At 41.4% G+C, this 24,808-nt stretch overlaps 2 protein-coding genes across 10 annotated transcripts in view; one reads left to right on the top strand and one right to left on the bottom strand.

Moving 5' to 3' along the window:
- gclc (glutamate-cysteine ligase, catalytic subunit) overlaps positions 1 to 23,366 on the bottom strand; it is a 71,522-nt gene extending 48,156 nt beyond the window's left edge. For 3 of the 5 annotated variants that reach the window (XR_011340282.1, XM_069885991.1, XM_069885994.1), the window contains exons 1-3: positions 23,157 to 23,292; positions 22,890 to 23,048; positions 745 to 857 (exon numbers count right to left, since the gene is read on the bottom strand). Coding sequence is in view for 4 of the 5 variants with exons in the window: in XM_069885991.1 (XP_069742092.1) it covers positions 745 to 857; positions 22,890 to 23,039 (263 nt within the window). In the remaining variant the exon portion in view is untranslated. The other 2 variants (XM_069885992.1, XM_069885993.1) reach the window with 2 other exon arrangements.
- A 75-nt stretch (positions 23,367 to 23,441) lies between these two features.
- Positions 23,442 to 24,808, top strand: part of eloal (elongin A, like) — a 213,177-nt gene continuing 211,810 nt past the window's right edge. For all 5 annotated transcript variants that reach the window (XM_069885986.1, XM_069885985.1, XM_069885983.1 and 2 more), the window contains exon 1: positions 23,442 to 23,605. In XM_069885986.1, coding sequence (XP_069742087.1) covers positions 23,582 to 23,605 — 24 coding nt within the window. In that variant the 5' untranslated portion in view covers positions 23,442 to 23,581. The remainder of the gene's footprint in view (positions 23,606 to 24,808) is intronic.

Genomic DNA, 24,808 nt, shown 5'->3' with positions numbered 1-24,808 from the left:
AACATATGGACGTAGCAAGATCGACTGAGTTCCTTCAGCATTCCTGTGTGTTTTTAATTACAATCACAGACTACTGTGTTTCACTCACTTCTAGGTTCAAGAACAGTTTCCTCCAACATCTATTACTTTGAACGCTCCTTGTTTCACTAACCACAGGCTGTCAAAAGTACAGTCTGCATTACTGCAAGTCACTACTTTTGCATGCAATAGAATTACTGTGAATATTTATTATCCACCTTGCGTATTGTCTTAATTCAATTAGGTTTACTATTATAGGTTTTTCCTACAAAAATACCTGTTTAGCTACTGCAACAAAGAATATCAGGGCATATATACTTTGTATAATGTATATTACAACAAAATCATTATCTTGTGGGCTGAGAGTGGAAGACCATCAAGATGATATCCACTATTGACCTGTTATTATAATAGGTAAAGAGCACTGGCTCCAGGTCCTTCCTGAGTCAGGAGCAGATTTGTTGAGGCAAGTCATCTTGCTCCTTTTAGGCACCGGTATGATGGATGCAGGTAGGGACCTCTGACTGTTGTAATAAGAGGTTGAAAATATCTGCCGAAGCTCCACCCAGTTGGTCCATGTCGGTTTTAAGGATGTGACCAAGTACAGTCTAGGCTGGATAGTTTTGGAGAATGTACCCTCCTAAAGTTTTCTCCCTTCCTTCAACAACCACTTCTACATTGGCTGAGAAAATTGGTTAATACATTTAGGATCAAAATAGTACTTACTTTGGATTTGCCTTTTCTCCTCTATTTTGCAGTTCATGGAGAATTTCTTCTGACTGCAGTAATACTTGGACTTTCTGACGCTCATGATCAAATGACAACAGCATGTACTCAACCTGATTAACAAAACAAAATAGAGTAAAATACACTGGATAACAAACATTTTGCTTCCTGAACACTCTTGGGTGTATTTTATTGAATTTGGGCTGATGATCAGAAAAATCATTTTCAAATTTTCCTATCACATATAGTTTATTTTTATAAGATGTTTTGTGATTTCCTGTCATATTTTTAAGTCTACTAGTATATTGGCAAGGTGGTTTGGTCATTCCAAGCATGCTTGGACATGCATTCCATGCAGGTGCCATGAAAATGTTGTATTAGGCTTGGGCATGATTAGAAGACATTTAATTTCCTTGGCAACTACAGAGGGCCAAACTACATCCAAATGATGACAACGTGCTTCAAGTATACAAAGCCATGAAGTGAAACATGACATTGAAAATTCATTTTCTCCATTGGCACGTGGACTTATTCCCTACTGATCTTGGTGCAGTGACAAACCTGGTGTGAAAGGTTTCACCAGGACATTGCAACCACAAAAATGCACTATCAAGGTCATTGGCATCCATCAATGCCAGCCAACTATTGTTAGACACTGACAACCAAGGCATCAGATACTGGCCACAAACAAAAAATTTATGTTTCTCCAACTTCCGATGTGATACAGAAAATCTGAAATGATCTTTGTGCCCATATTGAAATTGTCTATCATATTCCCCAATTTTTTTCAGGAAGCAAACTTTTTATCCAATGATATCAACATTAACAAACTTGTGCTCGACTCAAACTATTCTCTACATTTATGGAAAATCAAATTGGGGGATGTGGGGTGAAGAGAGAGAAAAAAAAATTACCTATTCAGAATGTGTAGGATATTTACATTGCTATATAAAAATCAAGTACTGAAACCATCAACTCAAAATTCTCTAGGGCATTTCTTCATGCTGATTGGATACTGAATTTCTTGTTAATCCCAACTTGCACAATCCAGGGTGGGAAGCGGAGGGGTGGCGGTGGGGTAAAAAAAATAAATAAATCTTTTATACCAATCTAGATGACACATATTCTGATTTTTACATTATTCCAAAAACTACAAGACTCCTAGTATCTGGCACCTCTGGATTGCTAGATAAGTGAATTTTTCAGTTGCTTGAGATTGCATGTTATATAATTAGCAAACCACTAGGAGGTACAAGGACTGCCTAAACAAATCTCTTGGTGTCTGCCACATTGACCACCGCCAGTGGGCTGATATCGCCTCAAACCGTGCATCTTGGCGCCTCACAGTTCGGCGGGCAGCAACCTCCTTGGAAGAAGACTGCAGAGCCCACCTCACTGACAAAAGACAAAGGAGGAAAAACCAACACCCAACCCCAACCCACCAATTTTCCCTTGCAACCACTGCAACCGTGTCTGCCTGTCCCGCATCGGACTTGTCAGCCACAAACGAGCCTGCAGCTGACGTGGATATTACCCCTCCATAAATCTTCGTCCGCGAAGCCAAGCCAAAGAAAAAAAAAGAAAAAAGGGGGTGCCAATTTCAAATTTTCATATTTAAATTTAGACCTACAGCGCAGTAACAGACCCTTTCGGCCCATGAGCCCTGACTGCCCAATTACACCCATTTGACCTGCATCCCTAGTACTTTTTTTTTTAAATGGTGGGAGGAAACCGGAGCACATGGAAAAAACCCATGCAGACACAGGGAAAAACAGACAAACTCCTTAGACACCATGGGATTCAAACCCTGTCCCGGTCACATGCTGTAATAGCATTGCATTAACCGTTACCATGCTGTTTTTACCTTTTTATTTTCCACAACTTTTGCTGGTTGCTTGAATTCGGGATAATGGGAATTTATTGTAGTTTGAAGGCATGTTCTTTCCACAACCCACATTAAAAATATTAGCATTTTTGTAGACTAGAGATGATTCCTTCTAAGGTTTAAAAATTGATTAGCTGATGTAAAATTAAGAATGATTTCATGACACTGAGTTAAGATGTTAGGATTTGGTTTCAGGTCTTAAAAAGGACATTGGCTACCATTCTAGCTCACCATTACCTGCAACAACTGTACAAATAATAGAATGCAAAATCCTGCCCCCATTTGACTACAACAGCACTGATAGAAGATACCATCATAGATTTCATTTCTCACGTAGGTCGTTATGTAGTACCTATCCAGAAAATGCAATGGGCCATTGGTGGCAATTATATATCACTAGAATCTTTGCAGCTCAGCATGTTCTTTGTTTACTCTGACAAGCTACATAATTCTAACAAAGGCCTTTCTGCTCATTCTTAATATACATGTTTGACATGTTTTCTTGCAATTGGTTGTTCAATTTAGCCTGAATGTACTTGGCTGTTTCCATTCTACTTCAGTGTGGATTCCATGATAATCACTGGCAAAAGGAGGCAGTTGCATGATTAGTGCAGGCCAGAGGCAGCCACAGTCATTTCCATATCCCAATATATGATGAGTGATGCAGAGCGCAGATCAGCCTGCTGATCTCAAATTAGGATTCAGATCCTCTTTTTAAAAAAGACCTGTCTAAGTAGCTGCTAACAGCACTCCTGTTCATTAGCATTATTACAATAATGTGCATGGATGTCAAACTCCTAATATGATACAAAAAAAAACTCAAAACCAAACATCCTCAATAAACCATTTGGTGAACTAACTGATCATAACACAAACTAAATTTGGAAGTTTCTGACATCATGCAAGAAAGTTTCAATTAACAATATTACTTTGATGAACAAATTATTGCATCAATAACTTTGCACAAATAGGACAGTGTTAAAAATTAGTTTACTTACAAAGATTAAAAGCACATTAAGTTATAAAGGCTAGCGAAATTATTAAATCCATGTCTCATTGCAACACAAGCTTGTGGTATAAGATAACCTCAGTTCCAGTTATTGCTGAGATCAACAATTTAGATATAGGCCTGAAGTACGGTATTAAAAGTTTTTTACAACCCATGTTAAAAGCTAAACAGAAATATGAAAGAATCCTAATGGACAGGGTATTAAATAGTGACAGATGAATACCTCGAAGTGATGCAATAGATTAACAAAGTAGTGTAGCATGAGCTACTGCAAAGTGTGGAAAGAATGACACACACCAAAGAAATAGAAGTCTAATTTATTGCACTGGCAGCTCTGCTTAAGTTCTCTTCGCACCACTGACAACAGGAATGACGTCACTGCTCCCGGCATTGCTTGTTGTTTCTCACCATGCAGATAGTCATCTTGGTCGAAGGACATTGACTCCGTGGTCACCACATTTATTGGCCATCTTGTGTACGGGTCATGTCCCGGTCAGCAGGGCGCTACACACGTGACCCCTACCCCCCAAAAGAACCAGTGATCAGAGCACTGTTCCCCACTTTCGGTGGCCTACCTCTGCGTTGCAGGGGCTAATGTACAGATGTGCTGGCTTGAGACGGTCGATGGTGAAAGTCTCTTCCTTACCACCGATATCCGTTGTGTCAAGACTACTTTATAGGGCCATTGCAGAGGTGCCTGATGTGCCCCCTCCCCCTGCTCCAAACAAAAACGCACTTACAGGTCTCTAAATTTTTGGGGACATAGGACTTGGCCTGGCAGCATGGCTGAGACGGTGGAGGGACTAGAGTACCCAGTCTTTCCCTCAGCTTCGTCAATGAGGCAGTCGGGTCCTTGGCGGTAGCCAAGACTCCCCTGGCATCACCAACAGCATGCCGGACACCATCTCGGCTGCTGAGGTGCGGTGTGGATCCCTAGTAAGACCCAGAATAGTTCATCTTCCCAGTTCGACCCCTTGAGCTGAGCCATCAAGGCCTCCTTTAAGTGCCTGTGAAACCACTCCACCAATCTGTTGGCCTGAGGGCGGTAAGCCATGGTATGGTGGAGCTGGGTTCCCAGCAAATTGGCCAGCACTGCCCAGAGTCCTGAAGTGAACTGTGTACCTCTATCAGAGATCTTATGCTTTGGGACTCCGAATCTCAACACCCAGGTGTTAATCAGTGGTTTGGCACAGGTCTTAGTGGTTGTGTCAGCCAGTGGGACAGCTTATGGCCACCTCATGGAGCAGTCAATCATGGTAAGGAGATCTATCGCCCCGCAGGAGACCTGTAGCAGCCCTACAATGTCAATATGTATTTGGCTGAACCTATGTTGTACCAGCTCGAAAGTCTTGGGGGGGGGGGGGTGACTTGACATGTGTCTGCACTCTGGACGTTTGGCAGTGCACGCAGATCTCAGCCCACTGACTGACCTGTTTTCGTAGTCCATGCCAGATGGCCCTACTAGCCACCATTTTGACAGAGGTTCTGATGGCTGGGTGCGCCAGGTTGAGCACCGCATCAAAGTGTCTAGTTGCCAAAGACGATGGCAAAATCTTCCAGCCTGAGCCATTCTTTATGCCAGGATCTTAGGGTCTTCCTGCTGTGCCATGATTAGGGCTGAATAGTCTATTCTCTGGGACAGGGCTTAGACAAATTCAATCGCAGAGCAGGACAGTGCATTGACCACCATGTTGGTCCTACCTGCACTGTATCAAATGTCTATGGTGAACTCAAACACATATGCAAGATGTCATTGCTGCCTGGCTGACCACGGGTCCAACACTTTATGGAAGGCAAAGGTTAAATAATTATGGTCCATGAAGACCCTGAATGGTCAACTTTCCAAACAATATCTGAAGTGCCTGACTGCCAGATACAGCACTAACAGCTTCCGGTCAAAGGCACTGTATTTGAGTTTGGGTAGCTAGAGGTGCCTGCTAAAGAAGGCCAAGGACTGCCATTGCCCATCAATGAATTGCTGTAGTATATCTCCTACCGCTGTGCTGGAGGTGTCTACTGAGAGAGTATTTGGCAACTCTGGCCTGGGGTGTACCAGAAGGGTGGCATTGGCCAGTGCGTCCTCGGCCTTCTAGAACACCTTGGAGGCCTCATTGTCACAGGTAATGTCTTTACCTTTCTCTGCCATGAGTGAGAAAGGGGGCGCATGATGCAGGCCACTGCCATTATGAATCGGTAATAAAAATTAATCATATTGGGGAATTCTTGCAACCCCTTCACTGTGCGGGGCTTGGTGAAGCACTGAACAGCCTCTACCTTTTCGGCCAGGGGTTTCACTCCATTCCTGTTGATTCAATGCCCCAGGAAGTTGATCTTAACAGGGTTTATATTTAGTCCGAATTCATGCAGCCAGGTACACAGTCGCCTTAGATGGGCCGCCTACTGTGTGATTGCAGCTGGCAATGAGAATATTGTCCAAACAGATGATGCAAATGGGAGATCCCGGCCCACTGCATCCATCAGCCTCTGGAAGGTCTGGGCTATGTTCTTAATCCCAAAGGGAATTCACAGGAACTCAAAGTCCAAAAGAAGTAATGATGATGGTTTTAGGAATGTTCTCTGGATGGACTTGGATCTGGTGATAGCTCGCAATGAGGTCGACTTTTGAAAATACCCATGCCTCTTGTAAATGAGCAGTAAAAGTCTTGGATATAGGGCACAGCATACCTGTAAGGTGTGATGGTCTCGCTAAGATGCTAATAGTCACCATATGGCCTCCACCCTCCTGCTCCTTTCGGTACCATGTACTGGGGGAAGGCCCAGGGACTGTAAGGACTCTTCATTTTTTTTTAAATTCCTCCTTGGTGAGGGTAACCTTCTTGGAGATAATCAGCACACCCTGCCATGGAACTGGGGTCCGTCAATGAGAATGTGGCACCTTATCCCAGGCTTCAGTTCGGCAGTGAAAACTGTGGCGCCACAATCGAAGGGATTGCCGCAAGGATCTGCTTAAACGCATTGCCGGACAAAGTAACGTAGTTGAGGTGGGGACACAGATAACATGGCTTTCCCCCAGGGGCATTGTTTGAAAAGTTCTGGCGTGAACCAAACACCACCTTATAAGGTCCACCAGCAGGCATTGGAATCTCAGGAGCAGTTGTACCAGTCATAATAGTGAATGTCCACATGAACCAGTTGCTGCTGAAGCAGAGGGTTGCAGTGCGGGTGCCCAAAGTTCATATGGTGCTGCTGTTCACTGCCCTCAGTGCATGGCCCGGCTTGCTGTTCTCAGTGTCGAAGGCCAGGGGAGGAGGGGATGGGATACTTATTTCGGCACCTGTGTCAAATTGGCCAACTGCTGCAGCCATTAACGACAGCTGGCCATGTTGTTTCCCTGAAATGTACAAGTGGGCAACATTGATGAGCCCCTGCACCCCATTATCTGTGATAGTAACAGGAGTGTTGGGTCGGGGTGGGGGTCCACTTGGCTCCCCATTCACTGTGGCCTTGTTGTGGGCTGTGATCTATTCCACTGAGGCGCAGTTTTTTTTCTTCGCTTTCCAGAGCAAGTCTGTTTGGGTTGCGACTTTCCTGGGGTCGCTGAAGTCATCATCAGTGAGCAAGACACAGATAGCCTCAGGCAGCTGCTCCACGAAAATCTGCATGAATAGCAGGCAAGGCCTGTGTATCTCAGCAAGGGAGAGCATTTCACTCGAGGGTGGATGACCTCAATCCCCCATTCGTCCATATGCCAAAAAAAAAAAGAAAAAATAAAACGGGCAGCGCGCTCGCACTTGAGAACTCCAAGGTGCGGGTTAATAGCTCCTTGAGGGCATAATATTTGCTTTACTCCGGAGGTTGCCGTAGGAAGTCGACAACTCTTGTTGCCATGTCCTGGTATAGCAATGTGTGTCATTGGCGGTGATCTACCAGAGGTGGAAATGGGCCTCAGCTTGTTCAAGCCACACGTGTGGTTGTGACGCCCAGAACGTTGGCAGCTTCAACAAAACCGCAAGAAAAGCCGCTATCGATGTAGCATGTGTGATACTGTAGTGTGGAAAGATTAACACACACCCAAGTCGAAGACTGATTTATTGCACTGGCTGCTCAGCTTATATTCTCCCTGCAGCTGACAACGGGAGTGATGTCACAGCAGTGCCGGACTTGAATTGGTCGGCGTCCCCGCCGTTGCTCATTGTTTCCTGCCGTGCAGATTTTCACCTGGGATGAAGGTCATTGGCCCCTGCAGGGTCTGTGCAGTCGCTGCATTCATCGGCCATCTTGTGTACCGATCGCATCCCGGTTAGCAGGCCGCTACAGTAGCAGTAATTTTGATTACAGAAAGCTGATCCATGGTCGTGAAAGATCTGAGACCACATGATACAGATTTATAAAACAAAAAAGAACTCACAAAGCACATGATTTTAGTCTGGGCTTTCATATTATTTCAATATAAAACTTGAGAAGGGGTAGTGTATACAGTAAAATCCCCATTATCTGGCATTCAATCAACCATAAACTCAAACAAATGGCAAAGAAAGGAAATAAAAATATTAAAATGTTTTAAAATACATAAGAATATATGGTTATATGGTTATAGTAAAGTTTAAATAAAAATAAGTTCTCCGAACCAACACACAACCCCTTGGTGAAGATGGGAGTAAACATTCAGCCAGTGCAGTGCCCCAGTTATGCCATGCCCACAGCAGCTGGTTGAATAAAGTTTCAATAAAACTGTGTTTGAATAAAATGGGAATGAAGAGCCGGATGGTGCCACTCGGGCGACTCTCCCAAAGGGTCTCCCTGTTCCTACCTACTAAAGAGTCTTTATTAGAATATTGTTAAGTATGTTAGTAAGGCTTTATCTGTAAACTTGAGGGAAGGGCAATAATTATGACGGGAGCAGAGTTAACATAGCAGCTAGTCCAATGCTGTAACAATGCTCGTGAATGGGGTTCAAATTTAAAGGTAGCTGCTCCGAAGGCCTAGCTGGGGTACTGACGTGGAGCCGAGTTTGGCTGAGACGAGGGCCTGGCCGGGGCACTGGTGTGGAGGCGAGTCGGCTGAGACGAGGGCCTGATTGGAACACCAGGATGTAGAGCCAGTCAATGCTGCTTGTTACTGGGGGCAATTCTCCCAAAGTGTCTCCCTATCCCTGCTAAGTAAGAGTCTATATCTTTATTAGTTCAGTGGAACCCTGTTATAACATGATGGTTTGGGTCCAAAAAGAACTTGCATAGCGAAAAAAGCGGGGTTGTGGCAAATCGGAGGTTTCAATAAATAGTTGTAGTTACAGTTCAAATTAAAACAAATTAATTTTTAGTAAACTGACTGTCCCCACTGCTTGCGGCAGCCCCAGGTCCCTGCAAGCCCCAAGCATTTGTATTTGATCCTGGCAGCAGCACAAAACCAGAGTCCAATTACTCATCGCGTTATATCTGAATTCGCATTAAATTGGGGTTCTACTGTATTAGAAAGGCTTTATCTGTAATCTTGGGGGAGGGGATTAATTATGACTGTGGCATGGTTAGTGCAACACTGTTTCAGCGCCAGCAAGTGGCATTCAAATTTAAAAGTATATGTTGTAAGTTACTGGAATTACTTGATTAAAATGAACTTTACATAATTAAAGACAATACTGTTTTTTTTTCTCCCAGATTATATTTTGCACTTTTTAAAAAAAAAAGTATATTCTTAATGCAAATGTATTAGTTAGGCATTTTAAAAGCGAGACCCAGTCAACTGGAAAATTCACATTTCTGGCACCCATGATACCCTTAGGTGCCGGATAATGGGATTTTACTGTACAATATTTATTTTTAACAAAGGGAGCACTTTCAGAGAATGCTAGGTGAATTAACCACAATGAAACAGTCCAATCTGAAAAAAATGTAGACCCATCTTCATCATAGAAAAACATTCAAAGGCAATTTCCAGAAATTTAACAAACCTTAACACCTGTTAGATAACACAGTCATTCTCAAATGGTGCTCTGGGGGCAGCAACAATTTAAGTAAAAGCCTTTTTTTTCTTTTCTCCTCATGCAATAAATATCTTATTTTTTTCAAATATAGTCCATTGGAGAGAAGTATAAAAGAAACTAAAATTTGACTGCTTCACAGTGAAGGGGGCCCATAAACTTTGAAGTGTCAAAAGGTTATGGAGCAAAGCAACCATTTTCAACTTTTTTTGTTAACTGCCCCCTCGGGACTCTGTTTAAAGTTTATGGGCCCCCATCCCCGTGAAGCAATAAAGTTTAGTCAGTTTCTTCCGTACTTCTCTCCCACTGACTACAAAGAATATTTTATGATTTCAATCCATGGCCCTCATGGAGCTTTAACTGGACGAGAGTGCAATAGGAGGGGCAAGGCCACAAAGCTCTGCCATTCTATTTAAAATATTAAATTGGAATTGGGTACAGTGAACTTGTACATTATTCTGAAAATGAAATAAAAAGATTGACAGACTGAAAAAATTAATACACATTCATTTAGATGACATTTTACTTGTGTGTAGTATTCAAATTTGCTAGAAACAAGAAAATATGTACTACATATAATATGAAAATGGAACAGAGATAATGAGCTTTGACGGTTATTGGATATTGTTAAAAAACTAATTGATGTAATAGCTTTGGTAGAGATCCGTACAAGAATAAAATTATATCAAATTTAAACAAATATCGAATTATGTCCACGAGTCAAGTACTTGGACCAGATGCAAAAATCATTCAGTAGACAACAGATTGAAGGTAATGAGCAAGGACAGTAACAAAATAATTGTGTGAAAAGTTGTGATCTAGAATGCAATACACAAAAGGGTAGAGAACTGAAATTCACAGCAAGTTTCAAAAAGGTATAAAGAAATGTAAAACAAATTTGAAGGGTTACATGCAGAAATAAGGCCAAATCAAACAAATAAGCTGCAAAAGCTCTCCCTTACTGCAATGTTCAGCTACATCATGACCACTAAAATTATCATCTTTTGGTACATTTAATAATTTACTACAGGTGAGTATGCTTCCAAATGCTTCAAGATATCAGTTAAAGAATACTTTCACTGGAAAATGAAAGAAAGCTTTCAAATATCAACCACGTAAAATTTGTCTAAGGTTGCTGTTATATTTGCACAAAAGCGTGGATTGATTTGCAAATTACAAAATGGAAATAATACTTATATAGCCAACAATTCTGTGATCATTGGAATGAATTTAACAAGCATTTAAAGAATGTCGATTTTTGTATAGAGGGAAACAATTAATTAAATCTAAACAAAATAGTGGAATATTTTTCCTATTCAAAGAGGAGAAATGATAAGCTGTAGTGGCTCGGGTCAACCCAACACACAACGGGCCGAATCGCTGTAGTGAACAACCATGAGGAAGGGCACAGGGGCACTCACTCCCCCCCTCCCCCTCTCTTCTTTCCCTCCCTCTCCCTCCTCTCCTTCACACCCCCCCCCCCCCACCTCCCGCCTGGCTGCAGGAGTGCACTGCCAGGGGAAACAGCCAGGCTTCACAGCAGCATTATGACATCACTTCCATGAGCCTGTGGACAGCATTTATTAGAGCAGCTCTGCCTTTAGCAGTTCTCATCTTTATGCAAATTACCTCCATTTAAGTGTAAAATGGAAAACAGGAGGCATTCGATTTAGTTAAAAATAAAATGAGATTTCTGTCATTCCAATCTGCAAGCTGAAAAAAAAATCACAAAGAAAACTAATTTGGCAGAGCAAAATCAGAAACAAAACTAGATGACATACTTTTTTTTGGCCTGGCCATGATTGGAAAAACAAGCAGTTCATTCAACTGTAAATATCCTCATCTCACTCAGGAATTAAGAATTCACTTTACTAATGATAAAGCAATTGCAAATATAGAGCTTTCACCTCATATTCCAAAGAATTTAATATTCAATTAAGCATTTTCTCACATTAATGTTTTATTTTTATTTAGGCCTTCAATTTAAATTCATGGCCACCTCAACTTTTTCTGAGTAGAACTTTTAAAGTATAGATACCCCCTAGGTCACACAAGGTTGCCGAGGACTGCCCTTACACTAGTTTCTGCAAATTGGAAATACTGTGAGCTGAAATAGCAAAGGTTGCACTGGTAGGTTACATAGCTACAGATCTTAGATAATTTTAGTTCTTGGTTATAATTAATCAGTTTAGATCATTACCAAAGATTGTAATCATGCTGGATCATGGGTTTTGCTGAACAAGAGTAGTTTCAATTTAAATCTTCAATTCCATTCCTGCTCTATAGTCATGGTGCTATTTTGAGCACCACCACCATTCCCACTCATATCTGAACTCAGTTCACATCTTTCAAAAAAAATCTGATAGAATGCTCTGGTTGATATACAGATTTATCTTTGGAGCCAACATCATATCGTGAGTGATGCACAATCTCTACTGTAACTTAAATATTACCAAATATTCAAATTACTCACAATAAAAACAATTGTTCCAAACCCTTTCAACTTTAAGGCATCAGACAAACAAGTTTTCATGACTCTTTCATCAAATAAAAAAATTAGCTTGTGTCCCATGCCATTGGAAGCAATTTTTTTAAAAATCAAAAATTTTCAGCCCTTTTTTTAAATATATTTAAGCAAACTGCCCTATTTTTTTCAGTCTAACAAGGCTCTCAGCCCTGGAACTATTCAAGTCAGTTTTTCTACACCATTCAAAGCCGTAACAATTTACTTGAACTGCAGTATTCCAAATTAGACACTATCCCTTGCCACATTATTCAGTGAGAAAATTGATACAAATGCACCATTTTGAAAAATCACCTTTTTGTGGTTGTTGATTCCAAACATACAATAGAAAGCTCTAGAATTTCACATAATCTTACAAAACAGATAGCAAAATAAATGATTTATTATTGTTACTGAAGCAAACAATAAGCTGCTGTTGGAACTCAGCAGATTACATGGAATCCATGGGGAGAAATGGTAAATGTTTCAGGTCAGGACCTGACCCAGAATACGGAATCGCTATTTGAAAACCTACAGTTTTTAAAATTCTCTTGTTACTACCTTCTTGAGGTTAATGAATGTAATCATGAATAAATTCTCATGTCTCACAAAATACCCTTTTACAAAATTATCAGGTACAATTACTCTATTGGGTTAATGAAACAAATGCTGTAATTCTGTAGTTGTAGAAACCAACTACTATACATAGTTTCATTTTTAAAAAATACTGAAGCAGATTCTGGCCATTTAAACCCGTGCTTTCCAATTATAGCCAAATTAACCTACAACCCTGCATGTTTTGGAAACTGGAAGGAAACCTGAGCACCCACTGAAGACCCACGCAGACATGGAGATTGTACAAACTCTTTACAGACAACACAGGATTTGAAATAGCATCACACCATCTGAAATGTCTTATCAGCTGCAATACACCCATCATATTAAACCAAAGTGCTCCACAATTGAAGATGCAATTTCAAATGCAAGGCACTAGTGATGCATGCATCAGCTAATGATCCCCATTTCCAGGGCAGTTTTTTTCCTCCCCAATCCTCAACTAAAATTACTAAGCTAGATCTCGTTATCCACAAATTAGCTGCCATGTTTCTGTGGCAATAATGGTATAATTTAATTATCCAATTAAACATTCATCCTAAGGGAGGAGTCATGTGATGGAGTAGTGGCTGGTAGGAGAATACCAGTCCTCTCCAGAAAAGGAAAAAGTGAAGAAAAAAACAAAGCCCCAGACACACAAATCACAACAAATAAAAAAATAAAGGTGTGGAGAAAATGGCACTCAAGAAAGAAAAACCAAAAACGGGAAGAAAAGAAGAAAAACGCCGGAAGAGAAAGGTGAAGGCCTTACCTGCACGAAAAAGCAGGGACCCGCTGTGGAAAGAGGAGCCCACTCTCCGAGGTTAGTGGAGACCCCACATGATTGCGACCCACTGATCACAGGACTGCAAAGATGGTTAACGGAGCCAAACAGAGTTGCGCAACCGTGCATGACAAAGACAACACCAACGGGAAGGGGGACCAGCTGTGGAGTGAAACTCTACAGCACGAACAGCTGAGAGAGCCCCGACAACAGGGCTCCCAGCTGGAAAATAAAGAAAACAATGGGAACGGGAGGGGTGAGAATGAAAAAAGGAAACTAGAGACACAAGATAACCAACCCACAAGAAGAGGACCAACATCAAGACACCATGGAAAAAAAAATACCCAACAAACTGAGACAAGCAGCTCAACAAGAAAGTCAGAAGAGACACAGATACAAGGAAGAGAAATAGAAGACACAAACCCATGAGCAGACACAGAAGAACACCAAGCTCTGTACAAAGGAATAGGAGGTAAAATGAATGGACAGTACATAGATAAAAAATTTTTTCAAGAATATATGAAAGCATTAAGAGAATGGCTGACACTAGAATTTAGTGAAATAAAAAAGAAAAATGAAAAGTACAGAAGAATGTGTAATGCGGTAGATATGGAAGTGAATGACTTAAAAAGAAAATTGGAAGAAAGTGATAAAAAAGTTAGAAACACAGGAGTTGTTAGCTAGAAAATGGATATAATGGAAAACTATAGCAGGAAAAACAATATAAAGATAGTGGGCCTTAAGGAAAATGAAGAAGGCAAAGATATGAAAGAATTTATAAAAGAATGGATCCCAAAAATCCTGGGAATGCCAGAAATGCAGGAAGGAATGGAAATAGAAAGGGCACACAGATTAACCCCGAAACCACAGTCACAACAAAAATCAAGATCCGTTTTAGTAAAATTTCTGAGATACACGACAAGAGAAAATATATTGGAGAAGGCAATGAATAAAACGAGAGAAGACAAAAAACCACTGGAATACAAATGTCAAAAAAAAATTTTTCTACCCAGACACAAGTTTTGAGCTCCTGAAGAAGAGGAAGGAGTTTAACGCAGCAAAATCGATCCTATGGAAGAAAGGCTATGAATTTATGTTAAGATATCCAGCGGTGCTTAAAATAGTTATCCCGGGGCAGCAAAACAGACTGTTCTCGGATCCGGAGAAAGCACAAGAATTCGCAGAACGCCTGCAAGACAGAAAGAGAGATGAAGAGATGTAACAACAAAGAATGATGACAAACTACATATAAAGAAGAAAAAAATGTACAAGTAAGAACTAAAGGAGGAAAGAAAGGGGAAGTAAGGGAGAAGGGGAAAAAAAAGGAGGGGGTTTTAAATATATATAACAAGATTAATAATAAATAAATAAAAGAAAAAGAAAAGAGAAGAAATGAGGGGGAGCTTTGTTGTAATGTGAAGATAAGTCTTCTGGAGGGGGTTGGGTGGGAGAGAATAACAATCACTGCGAAATCAGTTGACACTTGCGAACGGGTTGGCAGTCCGAATGGAGAGGGGAGTTGTGGTCAACTAGGCAGGGATGTCCACTATCTCCCTCACTGTTCGCTTTAGCTATAGAACCCTTGGCAGAACTGATAGGAACAGAAAATAAAATAAAACAAAAGGGATAAAAATAAAAAAGGAATATAAAAATCAGTCTATTTGCAGATGATGTCATAGTATACTTAACAAAACCAGAATTATCAATAAAAGAATTACATAAGAAATTGAAGCGATGCCAATGAATAATGCAGATTTCACAAAGTTTAAGAAAGAATCACCATTTAAATGGCAAACAAGCAATCCGATACCTAGGTATTAGACTAGATAATAATCTAGACCATCTATACAAATTATTAAATTATCAGCCATTAATGAAGAAATTACAAGATGACTTAGAACATTGGAAAGATTTACCACTAACACTGATAGGAAGGGTAAATTGCAGTAAAATGAATATCTTCCCAAGGATATAATACCTATTTTAATCATTACCAATTCCTTTAACAGAGAAATTCTTCAATGAGCTAAAGAAAATAATAAGGAAATTCTTATGGAAAGGGGGGGGGGGGGGGAAAGCAAGGATCTTCTTTGGCTTGGCTTCGCGGACGAAGATTTATGGAGGGGGTAAAAAGTCCACGTCAGCTGCAGGCTCGTTTGTGGCTGACAAGTCCGATGCGGGACAGGCAGACACGATTGCAGCGGTTGCAAGGGAAAATTGGTTGGTTGGGGTTGGGTGTTGGGTTTTTCCTCCTTTACCTTTTGTCAGTGAGGTGGGCTCTGCGGTCTTCTTCAAAGGAGGTTGCTGCCCGCCAAACTGTGAGGCGCCAAGATGCACGGTTTGAGGCGTTATCAGCCCACTGGCGGTGGTCAATGTGGCAGGCACCAAGAGATTTCTTTAGGCAGTCCTTGTACCTTTTCTTTGGTGCACCTCTGTCACGGTGGCCAGTGGAGAGCTCGCCATATAACACGATCTTGGGAAGGCGATGGTCCTCCATTCTGGAGACGTGACCCATCCAGCGCAGCTGGATCTTCAGCAGCGTGGACTCGATGTTGTCGACCTCTGCCATCTCGAGTACTTCGACGTTACGGGTGTAAGCGCTCCAATGGATGTTGAGGATGGAGCGGAGACAACGCTGGTGGAAGCGTTCTAGGAGCCGTAGGTGATGCCGGTAGAGGACCCATGATTCGGAGCCGAACAGGAGTGTGGGTATGACAACAGCTCTGTATACGCTTATCTTTGTGAGGTTTTTCAGTTGGTTGTTTTTCCAGACTCTTTTGTGTAGTCTTCCAAAGGCGCTATTTGCCTTGGCGAGTCTGTTGTCTATCTCATTGTCGATCCTTGCATCTGATGAAATGGTGCAGCCGAGATAGGTAAACTGGTTGACCGTTTTGAGTTTTGTGTGCCCGATGGAGATGTGGGGGGGCTGGTAGTCATGGTGGGGAGCTGGCTGATGGAGGACCTCAGTTTTCTTCAGGCTAACTTCCAGGCCAAACATTTTGGCAGTTTCCGCAAAGCAGGACGTCAAGCGCTGAAGAGCTGGCTCTGAATGGGTAACTAAAGCGGCATCATCTGCAAAGAGTAGTTCACGGACAAGTTTCTCTTGTGTCTTGGTGTGAGCTTGCAGGCGCCTCAGATTGAAGAGACTGCCATCCGTGCGGTACCGGATGTAAACAGCGTCTTCATTGTTGGGGTCTTTCATGGCTTGGTTCAGATAAATCAGATAAACTAGATAAATTAACAGAATGGTAATCAAGGGGGCTTACAGCTACCAAACTTTAAGAATTATTATAGAGCAGCACAATTAAGATCCCTATCAGATTATTATCAAACAAGGGAAAAACCAGATTGGATCAGGTTAGAGCTAAATAAAATAGGGGAGAAGGTACCTGAACATATACTTTATAAGTTGGATGAAAAGCTGATGCAACATAGAAGTTCACCAGTACTGCACCATCTGCTCAACATTTGGAAGAAGATTCACGTAGAAAAGAAAAAAACAAATTACCAACTACCAAAATTATTATTGATGCAAAATCAACGAATCCCTTTCACAATAAATAACCTTTCATTTACAGAATGGGAGAGAAAAGGGATCAAAAGAATAGAAAATTGTTTTTTTGGGAAATAATTTATTATTTTTTGAACAAATGAAGTACAAATATGGTATAATTCAAAGTATAATGTTTGCATACCAACTTAAAACCTACTTGAAGGACAAATTGGGAAGCAGGCTGAGGTTACCAGAAGGAAGCAGCTTTGAATATGTGATTACAGACACAATGATAATTAAAAGATTTATAACAAACATGTACATCAAGCTGCAAGAGAAAGAGAATGATGAAATAAGCTGTAAACCCAAACAAAAGTGGGAACAAAATCTAAACAAAGATAAAAAATGAAAAATGGGAAAAGCTATGCTCTGGAACTATGAGAAATAGAATAAACACAAGGTTATGCATGATACAATACAATTGGTTACACAGGCTACATACCACACCCCAAAAGTTAAATAAATGGGACCGGACCCAACAGTATCAGATAGATGTTTTCAATGTAAGGAGGAAATGGGAACAACAGTACATGCAATTTGGGCATGTAAGAAAGTGGAAAAGTTTTGGGAACATCTAAATCAGGTACTAAATAAAATCACAAAAAGCAACATACCAAAAAATCCAGAGATCTTTCTTCTAAGTTATAGAAGTAAAGAACTAGGCCTTAATTTGGATGAAGCACAAAAAAGATTTATTATGATAGCCTTAGCTGAAGCAAAATATATGTCAACTTGGAAATCAGAAAAGAGCCTGAGAGTACAGCAATGGTACATAGAAATGAATAAATGTATTCCATTGGAAAAAAATAACATACAATTTAAAAAATAACATCATAATATTCGAAGAAATTTGGGAACCGTACATGGAACACAACAGAGAGGGCCTACCGCGGACTTCCACCGCCTAAAATGATAGAATGAGAAGACGAAATGAACTGACCCAGTGTGTAAAAGTAGATGACACAATTTTCTTGTTTATTTTCATTGAGCAATGACATTGTTTAATGAGTTTATTGTATATGTTCAACGTTTCGTGGGTAGGGAGGGGGGGTGGGAGGAAAAAATGGGAGAAAATGACACTGTGTATGTTCAAGAGGGAAATGTTTGTGTGTATTTTGGTCAATATGGTTCATAGTGTGAAAAATAAATTAAAAAAAACATTCATGCTACACTGCTCACAACAGTTTACGCATAAGGAACTAAAGATAAATAACCCAAGACAAAAAGGCAAGAAATAACACTGATAAATAGTGGCAAAGCAGAGAAAGCAAACTTTTTGCTAAGTTCATAAACCCTGTTATGTAGAAACAGCCAGTCTTCAAACAATTTCAAGTGTAATCTGTGCAGTAATCTGATTTGAAATTATAAGAACTACTGTGTGTTTAAAAAAAAAGCAGAGATTTTGGAAACTGACATGACCAAAAGGCATTCTCATGTATTGGCAAAAACCAGGCATCAGACATCTTCAGGCAATACATTGTGCAGCATTGCAAGATCAAGGAAGGTTCTAAACTGATTATTTTGTCACTCAATATATTAAACATGCTCAGTGGCATATTTGTTGTGTCGATCAATAATTTGTATATCCATCAGGTCACCTCTCGTCACATTAATTTTAAGTGTCTGGGGATTTTATTGTCCTCAAACATTTGCAATACTGATTATGAACTTCGTCCCCAAGATACTTTATAGTCTTCTCAATTCAAATTACAACAATCTGAAGTAATGAAGTACTTCAATATTTCAAATACTGAAGTAAATTATGCAATTGTAACAAAAGAAATTGTATTCCATCATTAGCTGTTGTCTGCTCTTAGAGAACAAAAACACAATGTACTGTAGTTGGAATTCAGGGAGAATCTAACAAGAATCTTTCACCATGTTTCCACTGCATCTCCACTAATGCTGAATCTACAGTTCTAGTCATTGTGTAGCTCATCCAATAGAACACGAGCTGAAATAGATCATCTAAGGCTGTTCCACCATTCAAGGGATCATGGCTGATCTGACCAAGGACTTGTCTCCATTTACATGTCTTTTCCCTGGATCCCTTAATTCCCTTTCTATGCTAAATTTTTTCTTAAATACATTTAACGAGGTTGCCTCCACTGCTTCCTTGAGCAGAGTATTCCAGATTTACCATTAAATGGGGAAATGCACTTCCTCATCTCCATCTGAAATCTACCTCTCCAAATCTTGAGGCTATGTCCCCTAGCTCTAGCCTCAACTACTATGGAAACTACCTACCTGTTTCTATCATATCTATTCCTTTCAGAATTGTTTCTATGAGATCCCTTCATTTTTATAAATTCAATTGAGTATAGTCCCATGAGACTCGATCTCTCCTCATACATAGCCAACTCATCTCTGGAATGAATCTAGTGATCCTCCTCTGCACCATCTCCAAAGCCAGTTTGCAATTTCTCAAATTGGCAGACCAGGAATACCCCCAGTACTCCAGGTACAGTCTCACCAGTACCTGTACTTGCAGCAGAACCTCCCTGCTCTAAAATTCAATCCCTCTAACAATGAAGACCAACATTCATTTGCCTTCTTGATTACCTGCTGAACCTGCTAAACAGCCTTTGGCAATTAATGTGCAAAACCTCCCAAGCCTCTCTCCACAACAATATGCTGCAATCTTTCACCATTTAAATAATATGATTTTAGTGCGCTGATACAGGATTATGGCGGTCAAACGCAGCAACTGGCAAAGCATCGCACAGGCTGAAACGTCCTTTTCTATAGGCCACTGGCAGAGTGGTGAAACTGGCCAATCACCATTGGTGGACCACAGGGGGCCCAAATTGTGGCCCGGTCATCTGAGGTAACCAATTGGCAACCAGCCCACTGAAGCCACACCGCATTGGTGACACGACCGAGCTGACTATAAAAGGCAGAACTGCTAGTGAATAAACTCAGTGTCGAATACATTCTACTCATGTGTGTCTTTCTACTCCTGCAGATTTGACCTACAGCCTTAGGACTATAACCGAAAGCTACAACCTAGCTGTAGCCGTAGCGACCTAGCGACATGATCACTATTTTTTTCCATGGTGGATGACCTCACACCTACTCCATTTACCAGACCTTTGTTCAACTCGCTTATCTTTATGAAGATTTACCACACCCTTGGGATAATTTGCTTTTCAAAGTTGAAAAGCTCTACAAATCAACGAGCAAATCAATCAGCCTGCTATTTCATGATATTTACATCCTCTCTCTGCCCAGAATAAAAGTAACAAAAATATGCCTCACATTGAACAGAATTTCTCAATATCGTCACTTCAGAGCAATGCTTCTGTGAATAAAATGCAGATGCTGGAAATTTGAAACATTCAAACATTGCTAACAAAGGGTCCCGACTAGAAATGTTCAATGCTTTTCTTTCCGTTGATGCTTTCTGATTCGATTTTTCCAGCGATTTCTTTTTTGTTTTTCGTTCATTTAATGAACCGCTTGGACAATTATGCACAATGTTCACCAAAATATACAATAGGAAACAAAGTTTCCCAAAAGAAATGCTCACATGACATTGCTGTGATTGTCATATTAAGCGCTAACACTTCAGATAGAGGAGAGAGAATGATCTTTTCGAAATACAGTGCTTCAAACAAAAGATAAAGTAAGATTTCGGTGTTTTAACCCACTGGCTGTTTTCATGGGACATAAAATGAAATAAAACCTACTTTGTCGAATGACTTTGCTCAGATCATATTCCTGCCCAAAAATTAATAAATTTTGTCTTTGATTAATGTTAGAACATTTGTTTTGGTTAATCATTAACATAATTCTTCAACATTTAAACAAGAATTCTACAAGATTAGTCAAAATCAAAACAGTGCTACTTGCCCACATTAGCACCATACCCCTCCAAGTTACTACCATCCATGTAATTACTCAAGTATTTCTTAAAGGAAACTAACGTATCTGTATCTACCACTTTGCAGCCTGCTCCAAATGCCCGCCAGTCACACAAGGACAGTCTCCTCACATCCCTTCCAAATCCCACCTGCCTCACTCTCGACTTAGATTCTCTTGTTCTAGGAAACGGACTGTCACTATTCACCTTATGCCATTTTTAACTTTATAGATCTCAATAAGATACCCTCTCAACCTCCCATTCTCCAACGAAAACAGGACTAAATTTTTTCAGGTGTCTCACAATGGCTTGCATAAGCCATTCTCAACTTTTCTTTTGGCTATGGCTCCCTTAGCACTCTGGTCAAAGTTTATGGGCCCACTTTCCTGTGAAGCAGTCAAGTTTTGGTTTCTTCTCTACTTCTCTCCTACCAAGTACATAAAAAACAGAAAATATTTATGTTACGAATGACGAAAAGAAATCAAGGCTATTACTCAAATGTGCTGTGGCCTTCAGGGGGACCATAGAGCCCCCACTGAGAATGGCTGGTCCAAATACACCTGGTCTGTACCTAGCGATTTATCCAACTTCATATGATCTAAGACTAAGGGTATGTTTAGTTACCCCCCCCCCACCCCAATCCTGCTTATTGTACTTCCCAGTAAATACATTCACAAAATATTCAAGCAAGATCTTCTCCAGCAACTTGAGCTCTACTCGCAGCTCCCTCTCCTGATCTTTAAAGGGATCTATTCTTTGTTGCTATGCTTTTTATTTTAAATATACACAAAATCTGTTTGGATTAAAAAGTAAAAAAAAACATTGCTGGAGAAGCTACATAACCAACATTTCAGACTGGAGTCTTTTATCAAAACAGTTAGAGTAAAACACTAAAATCTGTAGATTTTGTTGTTGAAATAAAAACAACGCTGGAGAAAGAACACTATATGCTCGAAGGACACTTTATAAAGTACACTGTTTGACCTGTTGAGTTTCTCCAGCATTGTGTTTTTACTTCAATCACAGTGTCTACAAATTTGTGTTTTAAATCTGTTTGGATTGATCTGTAATGTCTGCCAAAGAATTTCAAAACCTCTTTTAGCCCTCATTTTCCTATGTAGCCTCTCCTGCATTCCTTATATTCCTCAAGGACCATGACTGTTCTCTGTTAAAGTTGCAATAACCTGTTATTATGTACCTTCCATGCCCGAAGCTGATCCACTTTCCCCATCAAGTACCTTGCTTTAAAAGAAACATCTCTTATCTTGATGTTTATCCTCCAGCATTCTCTTATGCTTCAGCACACTTCCTTCCTCACTATCCTTCACCTTTTCAGTCCACCCGAGACCCCTACACCCCACTTGTCTAGCAATCTCCTCACTAGAATTTTGTTCTCCCTCCTTGTACAGGTAATTTATGACTCAGAAGAAAGTGTAATAGGTTATAAATTTGAAACCCTTCTTCCTGCACCCAAGTCCACCTGACAAAACCAGGACATCAACAAAACGTTTCAGATGAAAGGTCAAACTGCCAGGAATGACTAAAAAAAGGCATGTTGCAAAAGGACATTTTTATACAAAAACAGGTGCCTGCTGGGAACAGAAAATGTAACATTTCAGATCTGGTTTGTAACAGTTCCTTCCCAAGTTGCTAACGCAATCTGCTATTACTTTCAATCACGTTCTTTTCTTTCAGGGTTCTTGTTGGCGTCACTGTAACTGGTGAGGGTAAACTGGGATTGATACCTTGACGAAGGGCTTGCCCTGAAACGTTGGTGATACATCTTTGCCTTCTATTGACTCTGCGGGACCTGCTGAGTTTCTCCAACACTTTTGCCTATTAAGTGCAATCAGAACATCTGCAGACTTTCGTGCTTCACTCCAAGGAGAACTGGGAGCTGCTTGGGGAGATGGGGGGGGGAAATAGTGGTACTGTTTGTCCCGTGCTTTCCCCAGCACGATTCCCCCCCCCCCCCCCCCCCCAACCACCAACTCCGACTTCAGGCCAGCTCACTCACCTCGTCCCCCCATTTCAGCACGTCTTTCTGCCGGTCCTTCACCTGGTTGTAGATGTTGAGGAACTGAATGATGCCGTGTTTGCGGACATGGTCCGCGTACTTTTTGGTCTCTTCCCAGTTGAGCGGCGATCCTTCTGTCAGCAAACCCATCGTCACTGGCTGCAACAGAAAACCAAGAAGACATGAAAAGGCAATTCCCTGCAGCAGCCGTGGAAGGCGCTGAAGCCAAATTCAACCCCCGCCGCCCCCTCCCCGTCGCTCACGCACGCCGTCTCGATCCCTGCAGAAGAGAATGGTGGGCAAGAAGGCTTCAAGAACGGCGGGGTCGCGGGTTGGGGGAAGGAAGCGAGAGCCGCGGTGGAGTCCGAGGACGCACGCCGACTAAGTGGCAGAGACTGCGAAAGCTCACCCCGCGCGGCAGCCGTCACCACCCCACGTGATCTCCCAACCATTCGACACCGTCGGCGTGAAGCTGGGTGGGGGGGCGGAGCAAAGCGCGCGCTCACGTGACCCTTGGCTTTTTTTTCTCTCTCTCCCCGGCGCTCGAGCGCAACGGTCGGGCGTCACGTGAGAATGGTGCACAAGGGAGAGAAGAAGGGCAGCGGGCAATGACTCAGCGTTTCCCGGAGATCGGCCATCAGCCGCAGTCTAATCACGCGAACATTTTCTGTTTATCGTAGTGTGGGTGATTGATGGAAGTGGAGCCGCTGGGACTGGTAGTTTGGGGCCATTCTGTGGGGTGGGGGTGGGGTGATGTTCGGATGTAACGTCCCGCCTCGTTGAGGGAACTTTGTCCAGTCATGGCGTGGATAAAGTCCGCATGACGCCGCTGATAACGAGAGTTGTTGGAGAGAGCACGATAACCAACCAGCCCCGTTCGTATTGGGGTGGGGGACACACACACACACCTTCCTTTCCAAGTACCTGTCCAAATGCCACTTCAACATTGTGATTGAAGTTGATGCACTTCTTATCCCTAAGTGTGGTGATTATGTATATATTCTAGGGGCTGGCCCGCCCACTGATGACTCCATCCCCGTGACCTGGCCGTAAAGGTCAACCACCCTACCCCCTTCCATTCATTCCAGCACATGGAGTTGGGCCCGCTGAAATCTAATGTGTATTAAAGCCTATTTATTATTCCTCACTCAGCCTTTGGAGTCATTGATAATACATAGCAGAGAGCCCCTTTAAATTTCTCCTCTTACTCAAGGCTGACCTGCCCTGGAGTAAAAAAAATTCTGTTTGTCCTTAGGATGTCCCTCCTGTTTTTTTAAGCCTCAGCAATATCACTATAGCGAATAAACCTTGCCAATCTAATGTCTTTTAACTACAGTCCTCACTAATCACTCCTATGACAGCATGGTGTTTATCATGAATGAGAAATTTTTAAGCAATTTGGCTCTTGCTAAAATCTACCCACATTTCTGTCCCATACAGGTCAGGGTACCACACCTCAAAAGTAATTTAGTTAAGGCTCACTAGGAATATTATTGGGCCAAAATGTTTATATAGGGAGAGCCTTTTATTTGTGTGTGTGGAAGATGAAAGGGTGGTTTTATTGTGGTTTTTAGGTGGATTAAAGGAAGCCAACACCCAACCCCAACCAACCAATTTTCCCTTGCAACCGTGTCTGCCTGTCCCGCATAGGACTTGTCAGCCACAAACGAGCCTGCAGCTGACGTGGACATTACCCCTCCATTAATCTTCATCCACGAAGCCAAGCCAAAGAAAAGAAGGAGGCCATAGAAAACATGCAAAAACAAGAAATGGTGACTGGAATGGAAAACATTAGAATAATAAGAAGAATCTTTCAAGATGGCGCCAGGAACTGGTGACATGTTGCCAGCAGTAGAGCTGAAAGATCTATATTAAACACATTTAAGTCTACTAATGCTAAAAAAAAATGCACAAAGCAC

This window comes from Narcine bancroftii, chromosome 6 (genome assembly GCF_036971445.1).
Source record: "Narcine bancroftii isolate sNarBan1 chromosome 6, sNarBan1.hap1, whole genome shotgun sequence".
NCBI classification, from domain to species: domain Eukaryota; kingdom Metazoa; phylum Chordata; class Chondrichthyes; order Torpediniformes; family Narcinidae; genus Narcine; species Narcine bancroftii.
This window is presented reverse-complemented; position numbering and strand designations above follow the sequence as displayed.